The 15,573-nt window shown below is 46.5% G+C and overlaps 1 protein-coding gene across 1 annotated transcript in view; it reads left to right on the forward strand.

Annotated features, from left to right (window-relative positions):
• XYLT1 (xylosyltransferase 1) overlaps positions 1–15,573 on the forward strand; it is a 304,124-nt gene that overhangs the window by 269,653 nt on the left and 18,898 nt on the right. Inside the window, exons 7-9 of the mRNA XM_068565800.1 lie at positions 2,515–2,731; positions 5,797–5,973; positions 10,663–10,925. Of these exons, the coding sequence (XP_068421901.1) occupies positions 2,515–2,731; positions 5,797–5,973; positions 10,663–10,925 (657 nt within the window). The remainder of the gene's footprint in view (positions 1–2,514; positions 2,732–5,796; positions 5,974–10,662; positions 10,926–15,573) is intronic.

The raw sequence follows: 15,573 nt of genomic DNA on the forward strand, positions 1-15,573 counted from the left end.
GTAACAGAATCCCATCTTAAAATGCCTTAAGCACTTTACTGACAAGTCTGGGGGTGAATCAGGTATAGCAAGATCCAGGGTCTCAAGCAAAGTCATCAAGGCTTTGTCTGTCTGTCTCTCCGCCTCCCTTACTTCCTCCCTCCCTTCCTCCCATTCTCCATCTCTCTTTTTTTGTCTTCTGTGTTACCTTCATGATCAGACAACCTCTATACTCATGGTGACAAGATGGCTGTCAGCAGCCCTCAGCTTACATTCTTCCAGAAAAAAATCCCCTAGAAAAGCCCTCCTTCCTAGTATGTCCAGCAAAAATCCAGAACCTAGTCTCAGACTCAGCTTGAGTTGCTTGCCCATCCATGAAGCAATTATGGCAGCCAAGCAGGTGGAATACTCTGATTGACCAGGCTGAGTCGTGTTCCCACCCCTGGTGCTGGGGGTGAGGCAAACCAAGTGAACTGAGAGTTGAGGGTGAGCAACTGTCCAAAATAAAATCAAGGTGTGGTTCCCAGAGAATGGATGCTGGGCAGACAGAAACGAGGGAATGAAGCCCCATTATTTGCTACAATGTGGAGGAACCCTGAAAACGCGAAGCTAAGTGGAAGAGACTACAACTTGTGTGATTCTATCTATAAGAAATATCCAGAATAGGTAAATCCATAGACGGATGGCCAGGGACTGGAGGGAAGGGGGAATGGGAAGTAACTGCTGATGAGGATGGGGGTCTCCTTTGGGGGTGACGAAATATTTTGAAACTAGAGATGACGATTGCACAACATTGTGAATGAACGAATGCCGTTGAATTGTATGCTTTAAAATGGTTGATTTTATGTTGTATGAGCCGGAGAAGCAGCAAGATCCCTGGGTGGGGAGACCTATAGACTCTAAACTCCCAACGAGATAACCAGCTCCTGAGGAGCAGGGACCATCCTCACTTCTCCTTGCCTCCCACCAAGGCCAGCACATGCCTGGCACATAGTAGGTGTGAAATTAATGCTAACTGCAAATGAACTGAGAGTTTGGGCCAGAAAGTTTGGCCCTCGTTCTGTCTACCCTCCCAACACACCCACCTTACCAGCTCTTTGACCTTTGATTTCTGCATCTACAAATTAGGAAATGCCAATTCCACCCTGCCTGGCTTGCAGAATCCCAAGAGTGTGTGTGTGTGTGTGTGTGTGTGTGTGTGTGTGTGTCCTAGAGCAGGAGTTATTAATCTGAGGTTCATGGATAGAATTCAGGGGTCTGTGACTTTGAATAGGAAGAAAATGATCTTAATTTTCACTAAACTCTAACTGAAATCTAGCTAAATGTAGGGTAACAAACCACCACAGTATTAGCAGTTACTGTTAGGAATCACATTTTTTTGTTTTTTTTTTGGCCATGCCACGTGACATATTGGATCTTAGTTCCCTAACCAGGGATCGAATGCATGTCCCTGGTTCGATTCAATGCATCGAATGCATTGGAAGCGCGGAGTCTTAACCACTGAACCACCAGGAAAGTCCCAGGAATCACATATTTTCAAATCGCATTATAATTGATACATCCGCTTCTAAATGTCATATATGCTCACCTCTTCTTCAAAATTACAGTAGTTTTTAGACCTACTACAAGATCTCGTTATGAAATGTGTTAAAAAGGAAACACATGTAGTTATCATAAATGTGGTGTTTTAAAAAATATTTTGTAATACTCATTTTAATGTGTGAATCAAGAATCATGTGAATTACTATATCATCACTTTGGTATTTTTGGAAGTATTTTGTAACCCTGTGTATTTTTGTTGTATGCATTTAAAAGCATTATTCTGCAATGGGATAAATTGGGAGTATGGGATTAACAGATACACACTGCTATATATAAAATAGATGAACAACAAGGATTTACTGTATAGCACAGGGAACTATATTCAATAACCTGTAATAACCTATAAAGGAAAAGAATCTGAAATATATATATGTGTATATATATATATGTGTGTGTATGTGTGTGTATATATATATATATATATATATATCTGAATCACTTTGCTGTACACCTGAAACTAACACTATATTGTAAATCAACTATACTTAATTTACTAATTAATTAATTAATTTAAAAAAATAAATTAAAAAAAATAAAAGCATTATTCTGAGATGAGGGTCCATAGGCTGTATTCACCAAACTGCCAAGGCATCCATGGCATGAAAAGGTGATTTCAAAAGTTCTCTAAAGAGGAAGGAGATGTAGCAGATGATCATTGCCATATAATTGTGCTGCGTGGGCAAGTCTCCTAAGCTCTCTAAGCTTCCGTGTCCTCATCTGTAAAATGGGCATAATAATAGTACCTACCTCATAGGGTTATAGACACCAGCCTCGCTTGTGAAGATCAAGTGAAAAACTACACACAGAGCCCCTAGCTCAGTACCTAGCACACAGTAAGTACTCAATAAATGCCTTTATTGCCGAGACCGTGCCATTTCATTTGGACTCTAGGTGGCGCTCTTTCGGGGCTAAGCACTGCTTTGTCTTGCCCAGGTTCATCCGGAAACAGGGCCTGGACCGGCTCTTTCTGGAGTGTGATGCCCACATGTGGCGCCTGGGGGACCGGCGGATCCCAGAGGGCATTGCCGTGGATGGCGGCTCAGATTGGTTCCTGCTAAACCGGAAGTTTGTTGAGTATGTGACGTTCTCCACAGATGATCTGGTGACCAAAATGAAGCAATTCTACTCCTACACCCTGCTTCCTGCAGAGGTGAGTATCCAGGAAAAAATCCCTAAGAAAGGTAGGGGCTGGCTCTAGCCTTTGGAGCAAAGTGGATGCTGAATTTTTGGCAAAGCCACGCAGGGTTCAATACGTTGTCCTCCAAACATCCAGAGGAAGATGGGGAACTGTGTTGGCTACCAGGGACCTTGCTGTCACAGCAGGGCCCCTGGTCCCCTCCAGTCTACATGGAGGTTGTATGGAGTAGATGCACAATGCTGCCACCAGCAATCTATACAACATCTTTAAAGATGTAAAGTAAAAAAGGCAGTTCTTCCTCAAGACACTTGGCTCCCATTGGTCGTAAAACCATCACGATATACTGATTTTGTTAGAACAAGACACTTTATTGCCATTTTTCAGAAAACTTTTATTTATATAAATACAAAGCTCTCATACCTACAATAACAATGGTGCCCCCTAGAATTGTGCAGTGTGTAACCTGCACAACTGTATATGCTGGCTTTTTCAGGAAACACCCACATCAACTTTTGACAGATCCTCCACATTTACCAATCCTGTAATAACTTTTCAACACCACGAATTCCTTTTCTAATTGTGAATAGTATTCTATCATTCCCTGACAGACAGTAGTTTTGGCCTCATCAGTCACACCAGAAATTCCAGTGATCCCAAAGCCAGGGCTTCTGTTGGGTTTGCCCTAGCCCCCTGCATTGACAGTCACTGTGTCCAAATGCTTGGGACTCGGCATTTCCTGTCGGCTTTTGGAAGTATTTGAAAAGCTCTGGGAAGTCTGTCACCACTTTTCAGACCTCAGGATTTGAAACTGTCTTAGTTCAGGGTGCTAAAACAAAATACAATAAAATGGATGTACTTATAGTTTTGGAGGCTGGAAGTCCTTGATCAGGGTGCCAGCATGGTCAGGTGAGATCCCTCTTCTGGGTAGCAGGCTGACTACTGACAGTCCTTGCTGTGTCCTCACATGACAGAAGGGGTGAGGGTCCCCTTTAAAAGGGAACTAATCCCATTCATGAGGACCCCACCCTCATGACTTAATCACCTCCCAAAGGCCCCACCTCCTCACACTGTCACATTGGGGGTTAGGATTTCAAACTATGAATTTTGGGGGGACACATTCAGTCCATTTCAGAAGTCCTATTGTGTAAGATTGCAGGGTATTCTGAAACAGCCCCAGCCCCGTCTGGAAATGCGTAGGGGCTCAGTGCTGAAGTGTTGCCCCTGACATGCCAGCAGCCTTCTTATCAGACCTGGACTGAGAGATTCTAGATTAGCTCCCTGACCTCCAGTTCACTTTCACCCTGATTTCCAACTTCAGAAAATTCCAGAGCTGGTTCTGTTTCTATTGAGCCTGCAACACCTCCCATGAATGGCCCACCATTCCTGGCTGTGCCCCATCTCTGGACCACTCAGATTGTGTGTTTCTAGGCCAGACAAGACAATGCAACTCATTTGATGGTTTCCACATCCCTCACCGACATCTGGGGCAGGGCCAAGCTCTGAGTAAGGCTGACTGCCCACTTCAATCCTGAGGGATGATGGGCTTGTCATCACTGGGCCTGGTTTTGCTATTCTGCACACATGTTAAGTGATCAGCTTTTAATCCTATTTCAGCGAAAATTACCTTTTCTATCAATTCTGATAACCTCCTCATCCATTATCTTGCAGGGAATTTCTGTATCATTACAAAAGGACACAGGGCAATCGATAATTGGGTACTTTCCCCCACTGCTGGATGGAGAATATGTGCCTCTGTGGGCTTGTAGACAATTCAAGCTTAAAATGCAGGTTCACAGGCATGTCATTTAACATCATAAGAAGGGCAGCTGGGGTGTGGATAGAGCCTAATTTTGTCCACTCACCCACTGAGAAGAGACTGTTTGGGGCTTTGGCTGTTTAATCCAGGTGCCCATCCCAATGCTGGTTCTCTCTGTCCCAACCATCCCCCACTTCCCAGCACACACAGGCACTTTACACTCCAGCATCCCTGTTAGATGCCACCTCCTCCATCCCAGCCTTTCTCTCCTGCCCTTCTCCCAGACCACCTCCAGGGGACCAGTTTAGAAGAAATCTGAAGGCTGTGCCATGAATTTGTAACAGGAAGACACGTGTTCCCCAACAGCTTTCCCTAGGAAGCAGAGAGCAGGGGAGAACGTATCTGCCTGGTATCTGAGGTTGTTATAAAACAGTTGTCCAAATAGAAGTCAGTCTCTCTCTCTCTCTCTCTCCCTCCCTCCCTCCCTCCCTCCCTGCCTCTCTCTCTCTCTCTCTCTCTCTCTCTCTCTCTCTCTCTCTCTGTGTGTGTGTGTGTGTCTCTCTCTCCCCCCCACCCCGTCTCTCTTTCAGCAGCTACAACCATGTGTCTCTTCTCTGGTCTCTCTTTTCACTCTCAACATTGCCTCTTTCTCAGATTCTTAGGAGAGGTTGACCAAGCCTCAGGAATAGGGGGAGATTACAGCACCTGGTTCAGCACCATGAACAGTGGGAAGCCCAATGGACCCCCACCTCCTCCCCTCCCAGTGTTGTAGTCGCTACTCCAGTGACTAGGGTAGGAGGGCATCCATGATTCTGGCCTCCTTCTCCCAGGAGTGAAATTCCAGAGCTTCAGTCTTTGTTTTCAAGGTATCTCAGACCTGAATCTCTTTGGTTTCAGGTCTATTTGCAAAATCAAGAGCCCTTTTGGCCCAGGGTTTTCTAGAAACTTGTCCCAGTGTTTTTCTCTGGTCCCCATGTGTTGACATACCCTAAGGGACTTTCTCTCTCTGCCGAGCGGACAGAGGATGTCCTGGGTGATAAGAGATGTCTTGAAATCAGTTTCTAGGCTGCTGGGGAGAGACATCTTAGAGAAACGCTCAGAGCAGTAACTTCTAAGCAGCATTAAGCCACCCTGGACGAAACCTCCAGGGCACCCTTGGTTGGCCTGGACTGCACTGAGCCCATTTGCAGAGAGAACAGCTGAGTCTCCAGGAGAGTCCCTTCACTGTCAGGTGGCCCTCGGGAAGGACCCCCACCCCCCACCCCAGCCCACTCGAGGGAGGTTGGACGAGGTCTCAGGTTGGCCCCTCTCTGCCCCGCAGTCCTTCTTCCACACGGTCCTGGAGAACAGTCCCCACTGCGACACCATGGTAGACAACAACCTGCGCATCACCAACTGGAACCGCAAGCTGGGCTGCAAGTGCCAGTACAAGCACATCGTGGACTGGTGCGGCTGCTCCCCCAACGACTTCAAGCCGCAGGACTTCCACCGCTTCCAGGTGAGCCGCGCCTTCCGGCCAGTGTCTGCAGGCATCCGAGGCAGCCGTGCTGGTCATCGGATCCCGCACTTTCCAACCCTGGCTCTTGATGATAATCATAACAACATCAACAGTAGCCAGCGTTTATTCATCACTAACACCATGCAAGGGACGTTCTAACCACTTGCCCTGTATTGACCCATTAACCCCACAACAGCCTTAGAAGTTACCTACATACATACATAGATTATTATCCCATTTTAGAGATAGGGAAACTGAGGCAGAGAAAGATCCGTAACTTTATGCAAGGTCACATAGCCCAACATACCTGTTTCCAAAGGCCATACTTGTATCCATTTCTGTATACTGACTTTCAATCAGAATCTCCTGAAATATTTGTTAAAAATACATTTCTGGGTACAAACTTGATTAGAGGGCAGAGTTTTTCAACCTCAGCACTCTTGACATTGTGGCTGGATAATTCTATGTTGGGGTGAGGGGGCTGTAGGATGTTTAGCAGCTTCCCTGGCCTCTACCCACTAGGTGCCGGGAGCACCTCCCCCTGTTGTGATAACCAGGGACGTCCCCAGATGCTGCCTAATGTCCCCTGTGGGGATCCAGTAGCACCCTGCAGTTATGACAACCAGGAATGTCTTCACACATCGCCAGCTGTCCACTGGTGGCAAACTCATCCCCAGTTGAGAGCTTTTGATCTCCAGTGAGGTCCAGGAGTTTTTATTTTTAATATATTACACTTTGAGAAATTCTGATGAGCAGACAAGTTTGTAAAATACCGCACTCTGTGAACTTTAAAGGAGGAACAAGAAGAAACGTTATTGCCTTCACAGGTATCACTGCAAGGCCCATCGAGTCATAGTTGTGGGGAGAGCAGAGGCAGGAGGGTGGCCAGTGCCGCACCTGCTTCCCGTGAACACCAGGGGTGCCTCGGACCCCAGACCTATTCAGGATGGCGACCCCTTTCCATCCCGTGTGAGCACGTCTCCCACTCCCTCTAGGCCAGTACCCTGAGCTCTTCCTCCTCTCCCCCTCACCACGCCCAGCCTCAACTGCCCAGAGCACAGACAGAGGGCTACACAGTGGTTAAACAAGTCACTTTGAGGTCACTAGAGCCGCCACGTGGAGATGATATGCTGCTTCCCAAACCACGAATGTGGGGGAGATGGGGGGGGACAACAGTGCCAGGCTGATAACCCAGTCCAAGGCGCCCCTGCTGCCTTGCTCTGGTACATAACGGAAGCGTCCAGGGAGGACACGGACCGCCCCCATGAGGCTTCCACCCTCGTAGCCTGGTCCCTCGGAGTGTGGTCCACGGACCGGCAGCAGGAGCGTCACTAGGGAGCTTGTTAGAAGCGCAGAATCTCTGCTGCTCCTGACCTGCTGAGTCAGAATCTGCATAGTAACGAGACCCCCAAGCAACTAGGAGGCTATTCTGTTTGAGAAGCACGGGGTACGGGTCTGTTCTATCCCAGGCGGTGTGCCTGGTCCTCTGTGGGTGTTGGCTTCACCGGGTAGAAATCATCTCCACTGTGCAGGTGGGGAAACCAAGGCACAGTGGCAGGGGCTTACTTGTCCATGGACATGCGGCTTGCGGAGTGGCAGGGTGGAGGGTCCCACACAGGTGTTCCCAGTTTCAGACCTGGGCTTCTTCCACCAGACCCCGCTGCCAACCTGGTCTCATCCCTGGTTGGGTGCAGAATACACAGCAGGTTTCATCCCATCATTCTTATTCCCTCAAGGTTCCCACCTAACGTCTTTCACCTGCATAAGCAGTTGCTGCAATAAGTATTCTTTAGGTCTGTTTTTGGTGGCAGGTTGAGAGCTACCCGGGGGCCTCCTCTAACCCATGTTAATTGAGGCATGAACTTGGGTGATATTTTTGTTCCATTGTCCGTGCAGAAAGGATCTGCTGAGCAGAAAGAGGGTGGCAAGGGGAATATCTGACCTATTCAAAAGAGAAAATAAAGAGAAGAATTCCCACTTTCGTAGAGGACCAGTCATCACCCTCATTGCAAAGGACCTTCATCATTTAGAGCAAGAAGCCGGGTGATTCTTGGGTGCGCTGCCCCTCTGGGGCCACTCCTGGGCGGCAGCACTTGTATTGCAGCCCCAGCATCCTGGGGACATCGTGGTCTCTGATAAAGATGAGCTAACATAGAGACCGAGTCACAGCACTTTAATTCACAGTAAACAAAGCACTCACAGCACTTTAATTCACAGTAAACAAAGATCAAGAATATCCCCCAACATCTAGACTCAAGAAACTGTTGCCTGCACGGAACTCTTGAGTTCTTGTTGAGAGAACTCTGAGGAAGAGAACCGTAAATATAGAAATGTGCCCTTTAGGAGCTCCAGCTATGATCAAAGAATCTCGGGAGGAGAAAGGAGGCTGCCCTGCCACTGAGTCTGGTTCTCTGCCTCCAGAAAACGAAGACTTAGAAGGCCCTGGTAGCAGGCTTAAGGGTGTAGTGATAATAGCCACATAATCATAGCTGCTAACACCGTGTGCCAGACTCTATGCTAAGTACCCATATTATTATACCCATTTTAAGGATGGGGGAACTGAGGCCCTGGATGACTTGCCCAAAGACATATACAGCTTGAAAGATGCAGAATGAGGATTTGAACCTACGTGGTCTGGCTCTTTTCAGTGCTACTGTAAGGGAACTGACCTGACCCCTCCACCACAGAGAAGGGGGTGTGGTTCCCAAGGGTCATGAAGCAGAGAGCAGATGGGATATTCCAAATACTAACGGGTTTTGTTTTTTGTGTTTTTTTGTTTTTTTTTTTTAAATTATTTATTTATTTATGGCTGTGTTGGGTCTTCGTTTCTGTGCGAGGGCTTTCTCTAGTTGTGGCAAGTGGTGGCCACTCTTCATCGCGGTGCGCGGGCCTCATTATCGCGGCCTCTCTTGTTGCGGAGCACAGGCTCCAGACGCGCAGGCTCAGTAGCTGTGGCTCACGGGCTTAGTTGCTCCGTGGCATGTGGGATCTTCCCAGACCAGGGCTCGAACCCGTGTCCCCTGCATTAGCAGGCAGACTCAAAACCACTGCGCCACCAGGGAAGCCCACTAACGGGTTTTTGTTATTGAGGCTTCGAGTTCCCCCGACTAGCAGTGTGATCCTAGGATGATGCAGAAGAAAGAGCTTGGGTTTTAGAGTCATCGGATCTGGGTTCAAATCTTACAACTATGTGAGTTTGTACATACCACTTGCCCTCTCCAAGCTCAGTTTCCTCATCTGTAAAATGGGAATCGTAACACCTGCTTTGCAGAGTTGTTGGGAGGATTAGAGGTAATGACAAAATGCAGTGCGCTGTACATAGCATGTGCTCAGGAGTTTTTATTGACATTATTGTTGCTATTAATCCACTGCAGTGAGAACAATGCTAGACCCAAATTAAGGTCAATAATTACACTAGATCATAGGCTCCTCAAGGGAGCGGTCTGTGTTTTAATTGTTTCCGTAGCCCTAGACCAGAGGTCAGCCAACTACAGCCCCTGGGCTAAATCCAGCCCACTACATGTTTTTGTAAATAACGTGCTTTTGGAGCACAGCCGCATGCCCATTCATTTACCTGTTTGCGGCTGCTTTCACACTATGACAGCAGAGTTGAGTAGTTGCAAAGCTGGAAATATTTATTGTCTGGCCTTTTGCCGAAAAGGTTTATTGATCTCTGCCCCAGACCATAGTTTTAGACCTGGTAGATAATAAGGGCTCAGTATTTTATTTCTCTAACCCTTGACGCTGTATCTGAATCCTGGCTCTGCCATACCTTGCTGTGTGACCTTAGATAAATAAGTCCCTTTCTTCTCTGGGACTCAGCCTCCTTGAAAATTTGGTTTACATAAATGGTTCTCAAACACTGCAGCATGATCACCTGGGAGGCTTTTTTTAGATACAGATCCCTAAACCTCATCTTCAGAGATGTTGATTCAGTAGGTCTGCGGGAAGGACTCCGCAATCTCCACAGGTGCCTCTGATGTGCAGCCAGGTCAGGTGTCCTTCGCATTATCCTCAAACCCTAGTGAGCAAATGAATCACCTTCAAAGCCTGGTAAGAGTACAGATTTCTAAGCCCCACTCCTGAAGATTCCGATCAATAAGTCCAGGGTGTTCCTTGTGAGTCTGTAAGTCAGTTACAATGCCCAGGAGGCAATAGGGAATGGTGGGGACTGTGGTGAGCCAAAAACCCCATGCCCATCGAAAGGGACAGGTGCTATTCAGCTTTAACTACTTGTCACCATGTAGGAACATGGCGCCAGATCATTTCTGTTCAAAGGGAAACCAAAAGTTGCTTCTGTAAACTCTTCTACCTTTTAAATGTTGCCAGCTAATTCAATTTTAAAACATTCTTCTGGACAACTAAAATATATCCGTAAGCGGTATTAGACCTCCAGCTAAATGATTTCTGAGATCCATCCCAGCTGTAAACATCTAGGATGTAATTTATTTCACAAATATTTAAATCATGCTTTCTACATGTCCATCATTGCTTTAAATGCTTTACAAATGTTAACTCATTCAATCCTAACACTCTTTTTACAGATGAGGAAACTGAGAACAGAGAGGGCACTAAATGTCAGAGCTGGGATGTGGATGCCGTCGGGCTGGCTGCAGAGCCCGGCTCCTAAATACCCACCTACCCTCATCCCCACTTGCTGACATTGTTCTTTTTATTTCATGAGCGCAGCAGACAGCCCGGCCCACCTTCTTTGCCCGCAAGTTCGAAGCCGTGGTGAATCAGGAAATCATTGGGCAGCTGGACTATTACCTGTATGGGAACTACCCCGCGGGCACCCCGGGCCTCCGCTCGTACTGGGAGAATGTCTACGATGAGCCTGACGGCATCCACAGCCTGAGCGACGTGACGCTGACCTTGTATCATTCCTTCTCCCGCCTGGGCCTCCGCCGGGTGGAGCTATTGCTGCACGACGCCGGGGAGAACAGCTGCAGGTGAGCCAGGGAGCCGGGGGACCAGGGACGAGGGACCGTCCTCTTCTGTAGGGGCTGCAGCTCCACCCAAGCTCCTCCCTAAAATCATCCACGCAGACATCCCAGCGTTCAGAGCATTTCCTGTCTAAGCCTTCATCACCCTTTTACCTTCTCAGGATAGCAGATCTCATATTTACCTAATTATTTCCTTTCTGTGGACTCATTCTTTGTGCTAAATATATGTATTTTAGAAGGAAGCTTTATGGCACCGTATTAGATAGTTACGTTTGTTTTACGTGGAAAGTAATCATGAAAATATAGAACTTTTTTTTTTACTTTTTATTATGGAAAATGTCACATATATACCAAATAGAGAGAAAAGTGTAACCCCATCTCTCATCACCAGCTCTAGCAATTACCAGCTCCCGGCCAATGCGGTTTCATCTGCGCCTTCACTCACCTTCCCCTCGTCCCAGATCAGTTTGATTGAAGCAAATCCCATAAATATTTTATCTCTGAAAATAGACTCCTTTTTAAAATGTAACCATACTATCATTGTTACACCTAAAAACATAACCAAAAACATCATGAAAAGGCAGAACTATTATTTAAAATGTTCATGTACCCTTTAGAATCATCTCACCTACCACTAGTGGGTACCAGTTGACACTTAGGAAAGAATGTTCTAGAATATATGAATAGAAGACGGAAGGTGGGAAAACGATTCAGCATAACCCCATCTCTCCCCTGCCTTTCCCTAAGCCAACCAACCCTTCTCATTTTGTGTACCTTCTCTTCCGTTCTCTAGCCATGTACATTGCAGATATTTCCATAATGACAACAAGGATTTGGTGTCCGGCTTCTTTCGCTCGGCATTATAATACTAGCCCCTCCTCTCCTTGCTGCTCTGCAGCTTCCGTAAGGATAATGACCCTTTTTAATGCCACTAGTATTCCACTGAGTAGAAATTCCAGAGTTTGCTTAATTCAGCCCTTTCCTGTTGCTGTTGTCAGTAATGGACCATTGTAAATAATGTTCTGATGAATATCTTTTTGCAGAAAGCCTCTTTTTTCCCCCTTCTCTTTTCTGATTATTTCCTGAGGATGGGTTCCCAGAAGTGCCTCTAGTCACTCTCCTTCTCCTTCTTGTTCTGCCTCCCACCTTCCTCTTTAAACAACAAAGAAAAAAAAATTTATTAATATCAGTCTTTCTCCACTGAGCCTTCTATGTGTCCCTCCCTGCCCCGCTCTTCCCTCTTCTCAAGAACAGAAGAAAGAGAGGAAAGGAACCATTTTGTTCTCAAAAACTCTGAAAACATGGGGCCCCATGCATGCACACCAGCTGGATTTCCACAGGGCTGCAACAGTTTTTCCCTCAGCCTTCCCTCTCCTCTCCCTGCAGGTTCTGATTTAGCTTAAAGGGAGACCAGAATGGGTTAGGAACCCAGGACTTGCCATTTGAACTCCACTCTACTTACTAGCTATTGACCTTGGACATGAACCTCTCTGAGCCTCAGTTTTCTAATCTGTAAAATGGGAGTAATCATAAGCCTTACAGCATATGGTGTTGTGAGGTTTAAAGGGGATAATCCTCCAAAACTACCTTATGAGTTATGTATTATTATTATCCCCATTTTAACAGTATGTTACATATGAAGTGCTTGGTACATGTTTATGCTGTTGTTGGTGTCTTAGTTGCCAATATTCTTAAACTGCCAAAAGCAGCCAATAGGGAGCCGGCTGTGTGAGCTACATGCTCCATCACTGGTTACATGAACTGTTCATCGCTTCCTCTGTGCTGTTCTTTGCTGACCGTCCCCACTGTCCCCACTCATTCTACCTTTTCCCAGTCTTCCAGGGTCATCTCAGGTGCCACATCCTCTGTGAAACTTGCTAAGAGCTCCCCTGATAGTCCACCCCGAGCCTCTCCTGAGACCAAAGTAGCCTCCAACACTGCCACTGCACTTAGCAGCAGTGTCTTGGATCAAGGTCGTTGGTGAATGTCTTTTCCCCCTGCTAGTCCGGGGTTACAATCCCTGGCCGAGGAACCACAGTATGTGTCCCCAGTAGATGGCACAGTGCCCGATGCTTAGGAGGCAAATGCCATTTAAGAGTAGTTTTAATCCCAGGCTTCATAGCATTTATAGGGTAAATAATCTTATAGGAAATTTCAAAAGATTCCTCCAATTGATTTATAGTTGTTGAAATTTTCGCCTGGTATTTGTTTTGGGATTAAGCAAGCCATCAAGTTGCCTCAGGCCTGGAATCCTTTGGCTTCTACCACATTTTTTATTATAATGGAACCACTGTGCCTCGCTGTGGGCAAAGCCAATATATATTTATGAATATGAGCCTGCAAATAAATCAGGACAAAGGACCCTTGTCCCAAAAGGCAAAAAAGAGTAAATTTCTACCCCTGGGCTATCTGGGGAAACAGCAAGTGAAAACTTTATTTCAAGAGTCTCATTTTCTCTGAGCATTTCATGCAAATTGTGTCTTTCTAGTCTATAGTATAACCTTTCATAAAAATAATGTTTATTGATTTTTTTCTCATTAGGTAATAACATTTGTTCATTGCAGAAAATCTCAAAATGGCAGTTTGAAAGTTTTCTTGTGAGCCCCATCCAGAGATAAGGATGTCAGTATTTTATTACATGTCCTCAAATTCAGGTGCCATCAGGGCCAGGCAGGAAGCATGTATCCTCAGAGCAGGGTGGGCTGACCTGTAAACCAGGGACCCCCGGGGCGCCGATGCTGAACTCCAGCATATCCTTGCCCTCCAGCACATCCAGCACATTCCTTGTGGGAATGTACCCTTGGAGTTGCCAATCACATCTCCTGAATTTTCAAGACAAATCAGAAATCCACATTTTTGTGTGAGCCTCCTAAATTTTTTAATACCCACCTCATTTAAATAAGAAGTAAAAACACCTTTGGGCCAAGTGAATGCACCTGAGGCATCCTTTGGGTTCTATTGCATTGCATCTGGCATCTTGTTACAACTCTCTTCTTAGTCTTAATTACTTAATTACCATATAGAGTCTAGAGGAGGTACCAGTGGGCTTTGTGTTCAGTCCTGGGTTACAGGTTCCCTAGATGTACCTTAGAAGCAAAGGGTTCAAGAGAAAATCCGTCTAGAATGTTCACTCAAACAGTAAGTATTGATTGAGCACCTACCATGTGGCAGGCTGCGTTAGGCACTCGGTGCTCAGCCATGACCCAGACAGACCAGGCCCCGAGCTCAAGGCCCTCCCATTCTAGTGTGAAAGCAGGCAGTACCCCAGCTCACAGAAACAAGAACAAACAAGATCTATAGAGAATGAAGAATGAAGATAACCTCAAGTAACAGCAGTGAGCTGGTGACTTAAGTTCAGTGGTCAAGGAAGGTCTCTCTGAGATGGTAACATTTAAGCAAAATAAGACAGAGGCAACCATGCGATCATAAGAGGAAAAGAGCATCTCCAGCAGAGAGAATGTCCTATGTAAAGGCCCTGAGGTGAAAATGAGCTTAGCATGTTCAAGAATCCAAAATAAGGTCCACGTGGCTAGAAGGTGGTAGGTTGGGACAGAGGGAAACAATGAGGCTAGAGAAAGAGGTAGGAGTTTTAGACCAGGTAAGGAGTTTGGGTTTTACCCAAGCATAAGCAAAACCCCTTGCAGTATTTAAGGAAGGGACGATGCATATTGCTACTATGAGAATCAGTTGTAGCAGAGAAAAGTAGGAGGGAGACGAGTACGGACGCTTCTGCAAAGGTCCAGCAAGACATGATGTTGGCTTGGACCAAGATGCTGGCGGTGCATAGGACAGTAGAGGATGGATTCAGGTGGAGAAAACAGGATTTCTTGGAAGAAGACAAGGGAGAGCGAGCAACCCAAGATCAACTCCCTGATTTCTGGGGCACTTGACCATTGCTTGTTTGCCTGACCCCTTAGCAGAGCCCCATACAACTGACCACCGCCTTCTGGAAACAGTTTCTTCTTTTAACTCCCATGACAACAATCTCTCCTGCTTTTCTTCCACCTTCACTAGTCAAACACTGACGACCTTACAGAACAGACACTGACGGCCTATTATTTACCTATTGCAATTATGTCGTGTAACAAGCCCCAAATCAGTGCTTTGAAACGATAAGCATTTACAGAGCCTTCAAGTTTGCAGGTGAGCTGGGCAGTTTTCCTGGGCTCAGCTGGCATCTCTCCTGCATCTGCAGCCAGCTGCAGGTCTTGGCTGGGAGTGGTTGGCGGATCTAGGATGGCTTCGGCTGGGATACCTGGGGTGGCTCGGCTCTGCTCTGAGTGTGTCATCCCTCCGCAGGCTAGGCTAGGCGTGCTCTCGTGGCGATCACAGAAGAGCAAGAGAGGGAGTGGAAATGTGCAAGGCTACCTGGGGCCCTGGCTCAGAACTGGCATGATACCCCTTCCTCTTCTGGCCAAAGCAGATTTGAGATGGGGGAATAGACTCACCCCATCGGTGCAAGGAAACCTACAGAGTCACATGGGAAAGAGACAGGAGAGGTGACAAATTGCAGACATTAATGCAGGCAGCCCCAGGACACTTTCACAATGCCATCTATGCTGTCCACAATCATCACTAGCCACAAGGAGACATTTAAGTCTAAATTGACTAAAATTTAAAATGCAGTTCCTCGGTTACACCAGCCACGTTTCAA

This window comes from Eschrichtius robustus, chromosome 16 (genome assembly GCF_028021215.1).
Source record: "Eschrichtius robustus isolate mEscRob2 chromosome 16, mEscRob2.pri, whole genome shotgun sequence".
In the NCBI taxonomy this organism is placed as follows: Eukaryota; Metazoa; Chordata; class Mammalia; order Artiodactyla; family Eschrichtiidae; genus Eschrichtius; species Eschrichtius robustus.